Genomic DNA, 19123 nt, shown 5'->3' with positions numbered 1-19123 from the left:
GATATCAGCATCATTATGCACTGAGACCACCACAGGCTTCTTCATCTGAGGTTGAACTGTTCATCTCACCCATATGATGGGAGATACAGGATCCAGAAGAGGTTAAATGAGCTACTGAAGGCAAAAATGCTCATCTCCACTCCATCATAAAATCTTTCATTTTTGTATTCCTCATTTCTGGGTCTTGGTAGAGGGATCCAAAAAGGTAAAAGGGGGAAAGAAAGTAAAGTGATGTCCAAATACAACTAAACTGAGATGTAGAAAAAGGACACAAAGTGAACAAAAATGATTTTGTGATATCAAAAAGATTGAGAAGGAGGATGTAATAAGAAAAGAAAAAGAAACGAGCGCCTAGAAAAAAGAGAGAGAAGGATAGTCTGACAAGTCTTCCATTAGTGCCCTGGGTAATCTTTCTCTGCGGGGTTGTACAGTTCTCTGTTAATTCAACATGACAGCCCCACACATCCCTTCTCTGATTGCTCCCTCTCATCCTTTGGTTGCTATGCAGCTGCAGATCAAGGATGCCAATGTCCTTTGCAATTTCACAGAGCCCTGTCTTAAAGCAGCTATAAGTAGCTTCATGCCACATAATGACCACACAAGCACAGGATAAAGTACAGGGGTACAAACTATATTTTTTTAAAAAAATCTTCCTATTTATAAATCAACAAACCACACTAATATGCAGTCTTCCTGTTAAAATTTATTTACTGCCACCAATTTAAACTTATGATCAAAAGGGTAAAAAAAAAAAGACTTTAAGGGTTTTTTACATAGTAATAATATACAAGGCTAGTGTCTGTGTGCTTCTTTTTTCTAGCACAGTGATCCAGAAATTAAATCTAGGATACAAGTTCCTCCTTTATGAGAACAAAAAGGAGTGAGGATGAATTAGATGACAGAAAGCAATGACAGACAAGGGTCAGCTCTGCAAGCACCTTACCAGTAAGTAAGCCACAGAGTAAGGTCAGAGAGTCTCTGTTAAGTTTTCAGGGGATAATTATAAAAATAATTAGTCTAAATTCTCAATCCATGTCACACTATTGACAGGGGAAGAGACTCAGACTGGTAACCCCTCTTCTCTGCTGTCAACTAGTGTCTGTCTCATCAACACTTTAATTAGTTGGGTTTTCATTACAATTAGTCTGAGAAAACATGATTGAAGGGATGAGAGGATGAAATTAGCTGGATGACAGCTTTGGTGATAGAGGCTCAAAACCTGAACTTGGCATCTAATGCTAGAGGTGTATTGTTGTTAGTGCTTTGACAGGTAAGTGCCACGTTTTCTTGGTCTGTGTTCTATTATAAAATCTTACAAACACATCAATACTGTCCTATACAAACCTCCATTAAATACAAGGAAAAGCAGTCCATTGAATCTAACCAGCTTTATCATGCAAGACAGAGGTAATCATAATGAATCTCTAGTCAAAATAAAACACTTCTGAAACTGAGCTAACTTCAGTAGAACAGTAGTTTCTCACCTCATGAGACTTTGAGGTCTGTGCCACAAAGCCTCCACCATGGAAATGGATCAGGAGACATGGAGAAGAGGGGAGGCGCTTGGTCTTCAGCCCCAGGGAAAGAGAGATAGCACCCCCCTCGGAGCGGGACAGAGACAGCAGTGTTTCACTGTCCTGAGAGAGTGAGATTATATATATATAAAAAAAAAGAAAAAAAAAACATTATTAGGAGAACGAATAACTTAGAAGATGAACAGAAAGACAAATAATCAAGATCTCCTATTTGGGTCTAGTATTCACAGTGTCTGTGGTTCCAAACAGTGTCTTATTGCTGATAAATTTTCTAATGTTAGCAACAGGGTTCCTTTGAGAAGTGGATTAACCAGTTGTTCTGCAGCAGCTTGCTGACAACCTTGCTTGGCTGCAGGAACACATACTAATTCCCATTAATTAACAGAAACAAGGACGGAGGCTAAGAAAGTGTTTCGACTGATGCAGGCTTGTGTTTTGTGACATAAAAAGGACTGTTGTTTGTTGGATGATCAATGTGAGAAATTGTATGTCTGGTTAACTGCCAGGCTACAAGAGCAGCTCGGATAAAGGGGGAGTCTCCCAAGAGAAAAAGGGAGGCAAAGGGAAAAGAAAAAGAAAGAAAGTAATGACATTTTGTGTGTGTGTGTGTGTGTGTGTGTGTGTGAGAGAATTAAGCAGAATAAGATGATGATTTCAAGCTGCTGTTTAAACAAGAAACAAGGAAAATGCCACATATGCCAACAAATATTGTTGAGTTGTTCACTGAAAGATTTTTTTTTTTTAAAATGTCTGATATATGCAAGGTCAGCAAAAACATATGGAGGAAAACTAACCTATTTCAGTACACTTTCCTAACCACCAGAATTGGCTACTTAAATATGCATCACACACACAGATAATACCAAGAAAGATGCAGGTGTCATCTGGTTGACACAAACAACCTGTGGACTGGCCTAGCACCCAGCACTGGCGTTCTACTTATCTTCTTGTCTAAGTGCTCAGGTTGTATTTGTTGTCACTGGTTGTCAAAGATTGACAAAGAATTGGTGCAGCTCCTACAGTGATGCAGACACTGCACTGAAGTGATCAAGAGAACTGAGTGCAAAGGCAAAGCTGGCTACATAGCCTACAGCTACAAGCTGTGGGTAATTACAGAAAGAATAAAATTGTGCCTACAAGTGGTGGGGAGCCTGAGCTTAGCCTTAGAGACACAGTGGGAAGCTTAAGGCATTCAAGAGGGGCTCAGAGAAGAGCAGATACTGCTTGGCATTAAAAGAAGCTAGATAAAGTGGTCTGGACATCAGTCTATGATGCTTCCCAGTTGCCTTCTGGGTCAGCTGCTGGATAGATTATGTTGGGCCTGTGAAGGTTTCAGTGGTGATTCCAAAGCAGTTGAAGCCAGTGGCTGGGGAGAAGGGGTCTGAGCATCTCTGCTATGGCTGCTCCCCGTGATCTGGACAAGCAGCAGAAAATGGATGGATAAATGGCTGTCAGTGCTTTACTGCGTATGCCAGTTGTCTTGTAACCTGCAAGTCTTAGCTACCTTTTAGCCCAGAGTGAGCATAGACAAGAGTTCATTTCCACAAACGGCTTTGTATAAATATCAATTAACAGGAGTTTCAGTAGTTCACTTCCTCAAGGGGCACACTTTGCAAACCACGCTGCACCTCCAATCATTGTACAGGTAGATTACTGCTTCACGCCGTTGTATCTTTTGCTTTTTTAAATTCTGACTACTAGTTTTGTTGTACTGTTCTTTGTTATTGTGACTATGTTGAACTATAGCAAAGAATCTGTCAGTCTTCTCCAGCTAATAACTAACCACTTCTCTGACATTTAACCTCTACCATGGAGACATATGTGGATTGTGGGCAACACAAGGACAATACCATACCACCTTTATTTATAAAGCACTTTAACATAAAACCAGAGTTCACAAAGTGCTGTACATGCTAAAAGCAATTTAACAATTTAAATTTGTAGCTGCACTTTTCTATATTCTTTTGCCTTGGTGGTGTCCTTGCGAGTTAGGAAGGTTCCCCTTATACGTTTTTCTTTAACAGACTTCACAAATGCTAGCCAGACCAAGGCTGTGTGCAGGCCCACCAAGGTTTAGATCAAACACCAGCGACTGATGCCTCCCTTGCTTCCAGATGAAGCCCTTAAGTCAGATGCTAACTGGCAGTGCCTGCAGTGTATCCTTAGCAGTTTCAGACCTGTTACAACCCTACTTAAAATCTTTTTGAGAATAATCAGATCAGCGCCAGGGTCTTTCATCAGGTTGTTTATGTCATTCAGATCACAAGTTTGACTTTGTTGTTATGTCTCAACCTACTACGCAGGCATGAAAAGCACATTACCGTATTAACGTATTACAATCCCATCTCTGGCAGTCATCCAGAATGAGATTAGAACTCAACATAACAATGACATAGAGACAAGTGTACAGCAAGTGCCAGCATTAGTCTTTAAAAGCTCCATAAACTTTTGCAGAGAGTTTGAGATTATAAAGATTTTATTGAATTTTCAAGTATGCCACTATAGTATGGACTGAATAAAGATTCAAGTACCTGTCCTTCACGCAGATCATAAGAAATGAGTCTCATCTGAACAGGAGCAGTGCCGATGTGCGCTGATGGTGGAGCTATAGTTACTGATGCTCTGTGGTTGGCCGCCAAGGGAAGGTCAAAGGTCGCAGGAGGCACAGAAAGAGCTCGGTTTACCTTGACTTGAGTGGATGTCATACTGGCGAGACTCTGTGGTAAAAGAGACAGACAGAAAGAAAAAGAAAAAAAAAAAAACAAACCCCAGACATTTAGTGAGAAAACAAGTCAAAGAAAGATGAGGGAAAAAAAAAAGTCCAAGTTTCAGAGTGAGGCAGGCCACTGGAGGGAAAGAGAAACTGAATGAATAAATCATGAACCCCATTGAATAAATTGAATTCCACTCTATTATTACTAACAGCCTGTAGGTGAAATGCATAATGATAGAAAGGTACCATTACCAGAGGAAAGCAAAGTATCCCTGATACTGCGTCGAAATTAAAAACAGCACTGTGCAGATCCTGGTACATGAGTTAGCAAAGATAACTCTTCTCAATTACAGATGTCCAAGAGCAGGTGTCTCTGTGTGTTTGTCAACAGACAGACACAAAAAACATTAACAGTCTACTCACAGACAGGACTTCAGTTTCAGTGATGTTCCAGAATGTCTTCCAGAAATGGACATCCAGGTTCTGGGTGATGCGGTCAAATTCAGTCCCCCTCAACTCGGGGTCAATGGCATACTTTCCTGAGGTAAAGAAAGAGCTGGCTGCTACCCCTGAAAAAAGTAGGGAGAAGCATATATGATGAGGAGGAGACCGAGATAAGGCGATGGAGAAAGAAAAAAAAAAGAGGAATGCATATTATGATAATGATGGGTTAAAAATGGAACAGAAACTAAATAGCAAGGACAAAAGATTTAAAAAAAAAATAACAGGTAAGGGAGCCACATTTAACACACAGACAAAGAGCAGGAACAAGTGGAGGAGGGAATGAACATTAAAGTTTCAAGTGTCTGGTCCCTAGCAGGGGAGAGGAAAAAAACAAAAAAAAAAACAAAAAAAAAACAGAAGGGTGAAATTGGCTTTTACATAGTCAAAACACTATAGTCATTTTTGCCACAGGGATTTTTAAGTCTACTGTACTGGGCTCATGGTAAGCCACACAAGGACTCAATTGTATTATCAATCTTCTCTTGCTTTCAGCGGTTTATTTACTGCCCACGATTATGGGTCAAGGATGGGCAGTAAGGAAAGGCCTTTTATCATGATGATATACAGGCACAGGAATGCTAATGTAGCTTACAGTGCTAAATGCAGAACAATTTGGCAGAGTAAGAGCTTTAGAATAAAATAAGTTTCTTCACACAGTTATACAGACCACTACAGAGGAATATTATAAAAGGGGTGGTGGTCTAGCACACTCACCATATGGTGCAATACCTCCTGCTTCCACTGTGGTGCAGCAGAGAGCACAAGAAACCATGAGAAATGGATAATTCTTTACTGAATGTTAAATAGTTTTCTGTCTGTGTACACACATGCACAATACATGTGTGTCTATGACAGTGCATGTTCTTCTCTTGCTGCCTCTGTACATAACTATGTGCATGTTCAAAACATTCTGAAATATAAAAGAAGCACAGCAGCAAGCCCTCAAGATTCCAAGGGATGAAAGAGCATCTACAATCCAAACACAACATCAAAAGTTACACAGTCAGGGGCAAGGGAGCAATGTAGAAGAGGTGTGGGGCTGGATGAGTACGATCTATGAATGAAAACGATCTGGCTGGATGATGAGAGGGTGCAGATGCAGACAAGATGTTGCTGACCTATTCCTGACTGATGCCGCTTGTAGTTTTCTCCAAAGGCCACAAGGCCGATAGCGATGGTCTGAAGAAAGGGGCGAATGGCTGGAGTGAACTAGAGGGGAGAAGGCATGTACAAAAACAGAGAAAATAATTTCAATTCCAGTCCACTATCCACACATTTAAACATAAGAAATAGAACACAAATGTGACTAGAATCACTACAAAAGAAAGTGAAAAAAAGAATGAGAAGATCTCATAATATCAGAATTGTAAGAGATTACAAATTGATAGAAAATAGACTCAAAGGGAGCTTCATCATTTTTTCCCTTTAGTTTGCTTTTGACCTCTGTGCTGTGAGAGTTCAGCCTCCCTTGTTAAGCTCAACTGAGAAAAATGGGAACTGCTGTAAAGATGACCAGATCGTCGTTCTGTATTTCTCATAGCCTTAACATCTCTTTTTAGGGTCAATTCCTATTTCTAAAATAAAAGCAGGGGAATATACACAGACCAGGTAACAGGCCAGTTGCCTCAAACATAAACAAGTTCTTTCTTTTACAAAACTAAAGAATACTTTACAAATTACTATAGAAATCTTTGAGACCTCTATTCCGCAACTAACTAGTCCTAACACAACACAAAATATAAAAAAGTTAAAGGTGTAGAATGCAATATGAAAAATTTGATGAATGAAAAATGTATATAACCTTTACCAGAACTGTAGCTATGAGTAGTGCTGCTCATCTATACTGTTATAAGAGTTTTACACGTTTTCTTACTCTCACCACTCCACAGTTCCCAGTGCTTATCCTTGTCACATCATATGACTGCTAAAACAGCTCATCTCACCTGAAAGCCCAGACAACGGCCATAGAAGCAACCCTTGTGCATGGATGCATATTCACGGACAAAACTTTCGCTGAGCCCGCTTTCATCCTGGAAAAACAAATTGCCGTGGCTGTTGTCATGTAGCATGCGCTGAGCCAGGTAAAGCAGGGCACGCAGCTGGCACAGAGCATTACAGTACGCCTCCATTTCCCCTGCATTATGTGCTGCTCGGAAGAAGATGCTGCGGCGGTTGGCTGTGATGTAGTGGCCCTTGTGGATGATGTGGAGAAGGCAGCAACGCACAACCTAGAAAATAAAAAAGTGACAATAAAATACCGGTACCTAAAATTAGAAAACATCCGCCACACAATAAAGTTTACTTTGACATTCAGCAAATTCTAAATCACATTACACGAACCTTAAAAACTTTATTAAGTACTAATATAAGTATTAGGAAACATTATATTACTAGGTGTTAAAGGGATACAATTTTATAGAATTATATTTATTCTTGAAATGAAGATACACAGCAATACGCATTATTTGAAAGAACAAAAAACAAAACCTAAAATCTCCATTTGTGCATTCATTAAAGAGACAAGTCTTCTGGGTGTGCTTAAGTTGTGATTAAGATTAGTGTGGTAAGCCTAAAGGGAAAGGAGAGGATGTGTGAAAGCATGGCTAAATGAGAACATGTAAAAAACTTCCTGCTTCACTGGGTGTTACAGATTAGCAAGAGTGGTACTGCTGGAATGAGAAGGATTATAAATGTGGAAACAGAGAAGCCAGAAAACAGAACAGGATTCATTTGCTGCTCTACTAGACTCATTCTGTTGTGGTGGGCTGCAGTAACCGAAGGTCATGATGTTTCATCAATAACTGTACAAGATAAAGTACAGTGGATACAGTAGAGGCAGATATTCGCAGCTGGAGGAATTTATCTTGCCCACTTTGTAACATAAAATCAATCTGTAAAACAAATGGACTGACCTTGAAACAAAGTGATATTCAAGCAAAGAGGTGCTGTGAATAGTTTCTCACAGTGTGGAAAGAATATTGATAAGAATGTATTGCAGAAGAGGTACCATTTCTCCAAGCTGCACAGAGATTAAATAAAAACAAAACAAAACACACATCCAAGAGTTCATTTATACACGCAAAAAGACCTTAAAACATCAGAAAGCCTACCTTGACCAGGGAGCGATAGCCATTAGCTGGTATATGTGGATCAAAATCAAAGTGATGGTAAACATTAGCAAAGCCAGAAATAACAGGTTCCAGATTGCGAGCGTGCTCCTGAATCTGCTTCATGGCCTCCACCAGCCGCCGTGCAGCATCACCCTGTGACCCCTTGGCTCCCCCTGAGAAGAAAGCTGCATTTTCTTCGCACACACCGTACAGGGCCGCAAATACTGCTTTGGTATCCATCACTAAAAGCAGTGAAACAAAAGGAAAAGGCCACGAATGAAACAATGAAAGAATCAGATTTACTGTGGGTAAGAATAACAACATTCTTTTAACATGAGTATGTATTCCACTGGGGAATGTCTCTTTTCACTTGTAGGCACGTAACTGATGATTTAGGGGTGTAATCGCAATAATTTGCAGTTCCTGTTATTAGTAACATTGTTGTTACTAGTTATTAGTAACATTGTTGTTACTAATACCACTATCCTTCTAATCCCAAATGTATTCTTATATGCTGCGTTTCTAAAAACCTGACTGAAAGCTGGCATCTGCTCCAACTACCATAAAAAGTAGCACCCTGATCAATATTCTGCACCACACCCACAGCTGTAATCAGCATGTAGAAACTGTACCAAGTGGGATATTTTTGGATATATCCTACAAAATGTTCTTAGTCTTATTAACTGAGCCCCTACATCCTGATGTATGGAATCTCATGAACTGAAACGTGTTAAGCGAGGCTTGAAATTAAATGATGTAAACCAAAGCTGCACACCAAAAATCCACCAAGATCTGGTATCATGCTGCTGGGAAACAAACACAGATTAGTCATACACTGACAAAAACACATAAACAAACTTGCATACGAATCCCAAAGGGAGGTATACAGTAGACAACCATCAGCAGACTGTGTTTATTAAGTGTGCCCACCTCTCTAGTGAAATTAAAAACAAAAAACAATAATAACAAAGATGTAGCACTTTTGCCCTGTTGGATTATCACTGTAGGATGGCGTTCTCCTACTGAGTCACTTGAGATCAGAGTTTCCATAACATCTCTGGGAACTAGCTGGTACTTGTATAAGGTTTCTGGCATGCTGAGAAAGAGGAAAGAAAAGAAGGGGCACTGGACACGCAGAAAAGTTCAATTCAATTCAAAACAAAACAACAACAACAACAAAAAAAAAAAAGACGAGAAACTATGGGAGAAATGGAAACAGGTTTTTTTGTTGTTTCTTGATTTAATAGATTTTCATTAGTATGGCAATATGTCGATAGTAATCAGTTCGTAGAGTAAATTATCACCACTTAAGTGATGCTAAATTAAATGACAACTCTAAGAATTAGCCTCAATCCTTTAACTTTGGATTTTACATTTTCAACTTTGAAAAAGCAATACAGAACAAATGCAGATAAATAGCTCTGGTAAAACAATGCCCAAAGAGACATAATTGATTGGGAAGCAGGAGTAGGCTCTGCATGCTGAAAAGTGAACAGATAACAGAGAGAAATATTGTTTCAAGGGTCAAAGAAATAATGGAGCCCTAATCGCACAATTATTCTGCTATTCTCTGCCATTCAGGAAGAGTAATAGGAGAGGCAATTTCAGACTGCTGGGAGGAATCACGTCCCCCTGATATCTGCAAAGAGACATTTATCAGCCAGACAACTTATAGCACGCACGCACACGCGCTCATTTTCCTGACTGGCATCTGCTTCTCACTCCCCTACTCTGACAAAGAAAAACCCCAAAAACAAAACAAACAAACACAAAAAACAACAATTTGTTCATATCCTAGAAGAGAGCCTCTGAAGAATCAACTTTTGTAACTGTTGTACACTTAGTAATAAATGATTTAATTACATCAAGCAGATCTTCCTTGATTGTTTTAAAATATGCATCATCTGAATACACCTAATTCCAAGTCCACATTTTACAGAGCTGAGGCTTGTTTGTTTTCCAAATCAGCAAACAGTCATTATGTGCTGTGATATTATGTCCACTGTCCACTCAGTTGTGTCTGTTTTAACTTGCTTTTGTCAAAAGCAGAAAACGTTTCTCTACAAACACAAAACCCTCTGAATTTATGTGATTTATGTGAGCAATGTTAGTTTCTGCATTTATTGACCCTGGGGAATACAGAAAGACCAAAACAAATGTGGAACCAAAAATCACTGAACTAAACAGGACAGCATTGCAGTGGGAAAAGGGTTTCTTTTTTAAAAATTTCAGCTTAAAATAGTTCTGTTTATTCATCCAAAGCTTAATGAAGCAGCTTCAGGGCAAATTTCCAACCAGTTCAGCCATGTGAAAGGAATACTTTTTGTGGTCTAATATCATCACATGATTTCTGGGGATTCTGAAACGTTGTGCTGCTCAAACTCAATGAACCACGAGTTTATCATTTAGAAATATGGACAACTACTTAAACTCCTTAAACATCAATACTTTTTAGGTTTGTAGACTGGTAGGACTTCTCTCACTTTTTTAGATTTGTCTCAATATTGACAGCTTCTCAGATTGACTCGTCCATGTTTGCAAGCAAGCCCAGGTGTATCAGACAAAGGAAAACAATGGCGATTTACATTTATTTGGTGGATGTTTTCCAGAGTTTCAATGTCCCACTCACCCTGACATGTTACACAAGCATTACTTACTCATATTCCTGGTAAAGATCAATGAAGTAAACCTAGACTAAGACTCAAAACAACTCAACAGCTACCTGCAGATCTATACAACTCTTGCTCAATTTCAGGATTTGACCAAGAGCTAGTGGATTATGTGTGGACTGCAAACGTTCAGAGTCTGACAACACAGGAAGCAGTCATGTAATGTACAATGACATCAGAATGAAGTACCAAAGGACACAAACAAAGAACATCTATAAATATACTTTTATCTTTCTGCATAAACACATTCACAGCAGTGTGACCTAAAGTGATACAGTGAGTGGTGCTAGTCAAGTAATCACCCAAAAGCAATGCTAATGCAGTCAAACCAGTTTGGGCACAAACCCAATATTAAAATTACATTGCCTAATTAGAGCCGGCGGTGCAACTCTCTCATCTGAGCATGCCAATAAGCTTGATGTTGAAAGGGCCTGAACTTTATGAACCCTTGGATAAGCATAAGCTGCTCTGAAACTTGTTTAATGAAAATTAAGCCAGGAGACATTACAACCCTATCTAACTGCAGGGACCAAATTACACGCAAATGAAATGCAAATGAACAAAGTTAGGCAAACCAGTACCATCTTATTAAGAGTTCAAACATACAATGATCCAATAAAGACTTCACCTTTGTTTGACAAATGATAATGCCTAGAACAGAGGGAAAAGGATAGCTGTTACTAGAAAGTATCTTGCAAAGCATTTAAACACCTGTCAAATGCTGGCATTCAACCCATGTGTTGGCGTAAACAATGGTACATTACACCATGCATAAAACCACATTCATCTTCAGCTAGACTCAACTACAAACTTGTGATGTTTTGTGAAACCGTCGTGCAAAGTTGTGATAAAGTTTTGCATTGATAAAACTTCTCCACAGGCATATAATCTTGTCATCTTGCCAGGATTTTCCATAATGAAACACATGCACCCACACAAGCTGATAACATTACAGGAACGGTACATTTACAGATGGTAAATATACCATCAGACATGACTCACCTACTGTCCTTATCACATCCGCTTTGTATGCATTCACAAATGCTCCAGGCTTCCTCTAGCTAGTATGTCAATACTGAAAATGTCTCAACATGCCTTGTTTTCCATATTTTTGTAAAACAAGTGGCCACTGCAACCATTAAGCTGTACCTGGTCTCTCCACATTAAAGATGGATGAGAGTCTGCATTAATAAGTCATGTACAACAACCAACACCAACAACATTACAGACACATAATGTTCCCTGTGGGGCCCAAAGACAGTGAATTTAGCATCCATAAAAATACCTGCTGACTGCCACTGGCATAACATACAACTGACAGGATGAAGTAGTAAAAAAAACAAAAAAACAAAAATCAAAACTGAATAGCTTAAAGAGAAAAAAGTGAAAGTGTTTACCAGCATCTGAGTTCAAGGCTCTGTCCATGTCTGTGTCCTCTCTTCCACAATGAGAGCATGGAGGGAAAAAAGGAGAGAATGAGAGAGAAAGAAAAATAGATGCTGGTGTTGTCTAAAGGAAAGAGAAAGTGATTTCCAGCTCTGTTGTCTTGCTCGCTTGTCTTTGTGATGTATCTCTTTACCTCTCAGACGTTGTAACAAGAAGCAATATGCTGCTCTTCCCTGTGTTCTGTTGATCCTAACCATGCCTCTTTTAAAAGGACGGACAGCAAGGACGACCCTTGCCCAGTTAACTTTCTCCCTGTAACTCGAGGCTATTTTGCTATTGGCAGATCAGCTTGGAACTCCCTGTGACCTTAAACTTAATTGGCAAACTACAACCATAAGATTATGATATGATAGCAATATATTAACTGTTAAAATGTTTGTTTGGTTTTTAATATTAAATATTTAAATAAAATAGAACAAAGTTTACTTGTTACCAAGAACTAACAGTTAGACTTTTTAGGAAAAACTACATAAAAAAAAACCCTACACAAAACTACCTTCACAAATGGTTACCCCAACAAAATTCACTTTAAAATTGTTAAATTATCAAAACATTATGATTAATTAACTAAACCTACCACCACTTAGCACCAGCATTAGTCTAACTCATATGCATTACACCTAAAGTGCCAATAACACTTTAGTGTTGGGACCCCATGTGTTAGAGTTTTGAGTATTTGAGGTACCTTTAATACATTCGTATTAATTTAAGCATCAGAAACATGCAGTTTGCACCAACTCTTGAGAAACACTAATGTTCAGGGATGAATGCAGGACATGGACAGCACGTGAACACCCAAAAACAGATGGTGAAAACATGATTTGAAGGATATTTTCCTTTCGGAAAACATGACCTCAGTGAGAACTTTTTGACTGATATCACAGATGACAGTTTCATAACTCAGTGAATGGAGTCATGAACCTTCACCTACTTATAGAAATACTGAGATAAACAAACTTTTACACACACACACACACACACACACACACACACACACACACACTACTGTGCAGCAGAACAAAAGGCTCCGCTGCATTCTCTCCCAGTGCCTGCATCTCTCTCCCAGTCCAAAGATATTGTTGAAATTGGTGCTTCTAAACTGGCCTTAAGTGAGAGTATGAGCATGAACTGCCTAACTTAACCTCCTGAGCAGAATACATTTCGGCATAAGTACAGGTTAAGTTTCAGATTAGAAAACGACAGATATGAAATCACCACCTACTGACCTTCTCCGGAAAAATGGTGTCACCATTCCAGGAACATCACTCAGACCTTTGGGCACAGACACTAGGAGGGGTTTAAGTTTTGTTTTTAAAAAGCATCTAATATTTTGGTTTTGGGTTTTTTTTGTTTTGTTTTTTTAATTTTATGTCCCTGATGAGCATTACTAAGAAACAGAGATTCTTAGTCGCAACATTATTCCTTGATTGTTTTTTTTCCCCTCTTTGCTGAAAATCTAAAACAATTTTATTGCTTTTATTGTTACCAGGGTAGAGCAAGTGAATCCAGATGATGACAAAAAAAAAAAAAAAAAAAAATACCTTGGTACATTGAACTGACTTTGTAATACAGGGCTCTTCTCATTTTCTTAAGCAGTTTCCCTGTATGTGTCTGCACATATATTTGGCCAATAAACACGATTCTGATTCAGTTAAGAAAATGGACAGACAGATGTTTATTTTTATGTTAATTTTCAGGAGATATAAAAACATTTTATAATGAGAAACAGATGTAAATAATAAAATGAATGTTTCTCATTCCATCTGGATTTGGACTGACTGTGAGGACCGGCTCACTGCCCCATGGGAATTCTTGTCATTGCTTGTAACACCTGTGCTTTTCCAAATGTCAGGTGACTGCAGTGAATAAATAAACTTAAGAGCTTTCCTTTTGTCTTGACTATAAATTCTCACTTGAAATTCCTTCCACTCAGAAAACACTACTGAAGTTGTTATATTGAAGTATCTTCTCAATGCCAGTTTGACTTACTGTACTGATCTTGTCTAAGCCTTCTCTAACTCGTTGGTGTTTGTTTCCCCACTTTATCAAGCCTAAACAGACCCATGCTGTAGAAAAGTGGGTAATTATAGTCCCAAGCACATAAAAATTGGCTGTTTTTCAAAAGGCACCCTCCATCACAGCACAACCTCTGAAAGATGGTCTCTTTACATATGATGTGACAGTTGCCACATCATGTGTCATACTCAAAGAATTAAATCTATAGAAAGACATCTTTGTCCAGGGCAAAGGCAAAACAGAAGAGCGCACAGCAGGAGCCCAGTAGTATAATGAGAACGAAGTTTTGACCCTTCTACCAAACAGAGCACCTTCACAAGTCCAAACTCAACAACAGGAAACTTGCAACAATGAGCCTCCACACCCTTTACATAAATAGGTTCACGTAAGTTTTATAACATCATAGCATTATAGGAAAAGAAAATTATAAGTCTGATGATAAAACCTGAGCATGTTAGGAAATTTACATAACAAGTAAGATTAGGGAAGCGTTTCCTATCCAGTTATAAGTGCTTACAACACACAATGCCATTTGTTTAGATAGCAAAGACAAAGATAAGATTCAGACTGCGGTCAGAAATATGGCCTTTTGAACGTGGTGGCCTGGACTGTTCTTAGAAACAATGAGACAGAAGACTAGTTACCAGACGAACAGAGCAAAATCGAGAGTGTGTTTAGTAATAATAGCACGTCCACAGTCCCTACGAACAGCGTGCTTTGAAAGTCTGCCACCGCCTTTCAGAGACTTGCTGTTAGTCACCATGTGTCACCCTGCTCTTGCGTCACACCGGTCGAACTAGTGACAGCGTCACCATCAGTCCACCTTAATCGATTAGTGCACAGGGCAGTACAACTATAAACTCCCCCTTTGTGTGCATGTGTTACGCTCGCAGCTTTAATCTGGTTAATCTAGTCTTCTCCTCTAGTGGTTGTTTTTGGCGTACCTGTTCAGGTGGGTCCGGTCGGTGTCAGCGGTCGACGCTAGAGTCACGAAAAGTGACAAGTGAACATAAATACGAGCACGTGCTACATACAGTATGTGTCCCGTTAATTAAAGTCTATTACATAGATAACCTAGCTGCTAACGTTACAATGACTACTAACAGTGTGCAGGCGGCTTCTACGTCTAAAGGATGCTCTAACTAGAGACATGCCAGCAACAGAGTGTCAGAGTTTGTCTTGACAATTATTTCACCAACAGCTCACACATGTTAACTCAGCGCCTCTTTCTGTCATACAAGAATCACGAGACTTTTACTGCTAAAACAGACCTAGCGGCAGCTACCAAAGGACAGCTAACTTAGCCGCTAACGAGCGTTAGCAGGAGGACACAGCGTACAAATTGGGGGGCGGGGGTGTTATTAAAGGGACAAGCCACAGAGGGAGCGTAGTAGGTACACCAAATTAAAAATAAAAAAAAAACCTCACCCAGTGGACCCTCTTTGTGTTTGGACGAGCGCCTTCCATTCACACCTTTTTCCAGTCTGCTAGTCCCACTACCCTTCTTGCTGGACGCCATATTCGCCCACTCTGTTTATGCACCGCCTCTCACATTTCTACCTGAGAAGCCATGAGACCACGCCCGCACAAGAAATGTAAGCCAATGAAAACCTACTTCTGTTTAGTAACCAATCAGGACAAATCAAAATTTCGTAAGTGCCGCCCTACTCTCTTTATTGTGCAACCCCCTAAAAGAAACAATCCTATCCTATTCACTGCACACAGAGGGCAATTGTATTACTCAGACAATTTACAGAGAGATTTGATGGATTTTTTAAATATTATTTTATTATTACAGCACTCACAGAAATAGCAAAAAACACATAATTGTAGCAGATGCACGTCAATGAATATTTAAAAAGCCGACAACGCAACCTGGGGTACATACGTAACCAGTCTGACCCGTCATTTTTTTTCTGGAATCTGTGTGCAAAATTAGAATAAAAAAGCTAAAGCAAAACACCTACATATATTTAAAAATGTAAAGGAGTATATTTAAAAACATCATAAAAAAAACTGAAAAAAAGTTTATAGTTGATATGTTGATAAGGAAGTATTTCTAAAATCCTGGTTGCAGACCAGTGGATATTGTGTTATGATTGTTTTGACAAATACAGATAAAATCTTAAAAAATAAAAAACTTCAGAGAACAAAACTCTGAAATCAGAGCGTGTTGTAAGAAGCCTGCTATTTACATGTAACACTCGTAACTGTCTGTTATTCACTTTGTTTTATGGTTTCTCCAGCTGGATTTCTTCCTCTTCTTCCTTAATGTTGCCCACATCCTGGTACGGGCCCTGTGCTTGGGAGCGTTCAATCTGATCGTATGTTGCACAACAGTCATCCAAATTTAGCCCCTGGTTTTTGAGAAAATGCAAAAAGGAAATCATGCAAAGGCTATTATCAGTGAAAGATATACACATCAACAACAACTAGAAATGGTGTTCATTTCTTAGCTCCTGCTTTCCTGCTTTGCCTTGTGTAATGGAAAGAGATTGAGAATATGTAATGTTGACCTGATATATATTTTCCTCTTCTTTCTTTGCTTTCTTTTTCTCCAGTTCATTAAGCTTCTTTGACTGTAGGGCAAACCAAAAGTAATAAATCAGTCAAATGTTGCAAATTCCCATTGTTGACGGAGAAGGAAGAAAAACAAATCCATGCCAGAGTCGCACAGCTCTGCCATTACTTTTAAATGCATGAATAATAAAGTAAAAGTAATGCTCTTTTGGGAAAATGCTTGAAATTAAGCATAGCTTCAACAGTAGTGCTGCTGATCATTGTATAATAATGCAACGACCTTGAACAGAAGAATGGCAGAAGGCAGCATCACACACAGTAACAGTAAGAATCCCTCAGCTATCAGGATCTTGTTTTTGGTGGTTTCTCTCAGGTTTATGGTCTTCTCCATTGGCTCTAGGAATGCAGAAAGGGTTCAGAGGTCAAACAAACAAATTAGCAGTTGCACGTATTGGTTTTTAAACACGAGTTATCTTTTTCTGCTTTAAGTGTGAACACGTGAATGCTGCGTATTTGTTAGCCTGCACATGAAAACGCAGGCTAACAAAATAATTACTCAAAAGCCTTACTGGGAGATTTATTATGACACTGATAGTTTTGTTATATAACGGTTAAATTTAGCATAAGGATCACAGTTAAACATACAATTGGTGGTACTGTTAAGTCACGTTAACAATGCAGGTTATCGCACACATAATCCCTCAGATTGGCAGTTTTATGTTTCCTCATCTACCATCTGGTTTTAATGAGATTAGTGTGTGAAGTGGCCTTTCAGTGTGACTAATGCCTTTGCACATTGACTGAAATTTAATTCTAAATTTGGTGCTATTTAAAGTGAATGAATGGTGCAGCATACTGCAATGCAACAATCCTGAAGATGTAAAGATTAAATAAATTGAATATATGTGGATGCTGCCACTTTCACAGCTTTTGGGCAGATTAACAATAACAGGATTTATGGTTTATGAAGTAGTGACACCCCGCCCCAACAACAACACATGCACACACACACACTCACTGTAGACACGCAGGTAGGTTCCATGTGTGTAATATGGGTTGCCACTATCATTCAGCAGACAATGGTAAAATCCAAGGTTCTCCAGCTTTACTTCAGGGAAGTTCAGTTGGGCACAATATATTTTTTCAGATTTGGAATCTTTCTGTGATTCAGCATCTTTCTGTGATTCAGCTGTTTTATCTAACAACATCTGCTGAGTTTTCTTATAATAGTGGATCCAGTGGACATTCACTCTCCCCGACGGTGATTTATAGCAGCATTCCAGTGAAGCATTTTCAGAGACTGGCACACTCAGTGAGGGTCTGTCTGGTTCTAAAATCAGCTCACCCCAAGCAAAACCCACTGTTGAAGAAAGCGCATGTTAAGACAGGTTATGTTGTAGGATTTGTTATTGAGGTCTCCGATTATTTAATGATGACTGCATATAATTTCACAACCCATATTCAAAACTGACAAAGTATTAAAATATGCTTTAAAAATGCCAAATGATCTATAATTGTATAGCATAAGTAACCAGAACGACTGAAGCAAAAATGTCATCATGATAGCACAGCCATCTGTTTTGACAGGAAATGTGGTTCACTGAAGCAGAACTCAAAAGAGTTAAACAAAAATGAATACATAAGTACATATATACTGAACCGATATGTAGAAATATGACACGCTGAAATAATTAATCTTTCAAAAACATAACTGATATTACTGAAATATATAATAAATGGATGATGTCAATGATTACTTCTAAATAAAACAAGTTCAAATACTTGAATGTACGGTATTAAAAATATAATCTGACTCACCCACCAAGCTGGAGAGGACAAATATTACAACCATCCCCATTTTTGTAAGCCAAAATTCAATCTAGGAATAAAAAAGGATAAAATTCTGATTAAAAAAAAAAATTCTACACACAGCTCTGCTTCAGTCTTCTCTTCTGCAAGATCACACTGGTGTCTTGTTTTTCAGTGGCAGGATTTATGCTTGAATAAATTTCCACCAGCCCACATTTGCTTAAGTGCTGCATCCAAATGCTTAAAAAAATAGAACTTTGTTTAAAAAAAAAAGAAAAAAAAAAGTCTGCTAAACATGCAAATAGCAACTAAATGCTGCTCTTGACTGAAAATTGCAAATATAAAAAGTGGAAATGGAACAGTTGATAGAGGGACAATGTATTGCATTTCTTCTTCTTTCTGAAAGCATTAACTCAGGAGACAAACTGTTCGAGCTTTGAAGTAAAAGTCTTACTTTTAAACAGTTCGGAGCCTTGGTCAGTCGTTTTTCTTTTCAGTGTCTTGTGTTTCCACTGGGTGAGACCATTTCAGTTTGGAGCCATGCTGTTGTTCCTCCCACTCATCACCACTCTGATTAACATTTAAATCCCTAACATTTAAACATCTACATTACCTGCTAATGATATGAATACATATCATCTCCAGTGAGCACAGGACCCACTAGAGGACATCAATGTTCCGGCCACCCTCTGAAGTCTGCTGAAGGTCATTTTGTAGTTTTCCAGCTGTTCCTCCTTGCACAAAGGAGCAGGTACCTTTTCTGCTCTCTTAAAGTAACTGCCTGTCTCTTGGAACCTTTAT

At 38.8% G+C, this 19123-nt stretch overlaps 2 protein-coding genes across 8 annotated transcripts in view; both read right to left on the bottom strand.

Moving 5' to 3' along the window:
* The window catches only part of lipeb (lipase, hormone-sensitive b), a 26513-nt gene extending 10739 nt beyond the window's left edge, over positions 1–15774 (bottom strand). The window contains exons 1-10 of one of the 5 annotated variants that reach the window (XM_080308425.1): positions 15422–15774; positions 14938–14974; positions 11929–11969; positions 7863–8104; positions 6696–6980; positions 5871–5961; positions 5467–5493; positions 4672–4817; positions 4067–4252; positions 1485–1637 (exon numbers count right to left, since the gene is read on the bottom strand). In XM_080308425.1, the coding sequence (XP_080164551.1) occupies positions 1485–1637; positions 4067–4252; positions 4672–4817; positions 5467–5493; positions 5871–5961; positions 6696–6980; positions 7863–8104; positions 11929–11969; positions 14938–14974; positions 15422–15512 (1299 nt within the window). In that variant the 5' untranslated portion in view covers positions 15513–15774. The remainder of the gene's footprint in view (positions 1–1484; positions 1638–4066; positions 4253–4671; positions 4818–5466; positions 5494–5870; positions 5962–6695; positions 6981–7862; positions 8105–11928; positions 11970–14937; positions 14975–15421) is intronic. The other 4 variants (XM_026184116.2, XM_080308427.1, XM_080308426.1 and 1 more) reach the window with 4 other exon arrangements.
* cd79a (CD79a molecule, immunoglobulin-associated alpha) lies at positions 15755–19123 on the bottom strand. Of its 3 annotated transcripts, none has more exons than XM_080308429.1 (6): positions 18936–19123; positions 18332–18392; positions 17532–17873; positions 16794–16909; positions 16510–16572; positions 15755–16350 (listed from the first exon to the last, which is right to left on the bottom strand). In XM_080308429.1, the coding sequence occupies exons 2-6, from the start codon at positions 18369–18371 to the stop codon at positions 16225–16227; spliced, it is 687 nt and encodes a 228-aa protein (XP_080164555.1). In that variant the 5' UTR covers positions 18372–18392; positions 18936–19123; the 3' UTR covers positions 15755–16224. The 3 variants fall into 3 exon arrangements, with proteins under 3 accessions (XP_080164555.1, XP_080164554.1, XP_026040531.2); XM_080308428.1 differs by having other exon boundaries at positions 18777–19105; XM_026184746.2 differs by lacking the exon at positions 18936–19123 and having other exon boundaries at positions 18332–18514.

The sequence above is a fragment of the Astatotilapia calliptera genome, chromosome 11 (assembly GCF_964374335.1).
Source record: "Astatotilapia calliptera chromosome 11, fAstCal68.1, whole genome shotgun sequence".
Classification (NCBI taxonomy): domain Eukaryota; kingdom Metazoa; phylum Chordata; class Actinopteri; order Cichliformes; family Cichlidae; genus Astatotilapia; species Astatotilapia calliptera.
The sequence above is the reverse complement of the archived record's forward strand: the minus strand, read 5'-3'. Positions and strand labels throughout refer to the sequence as shown.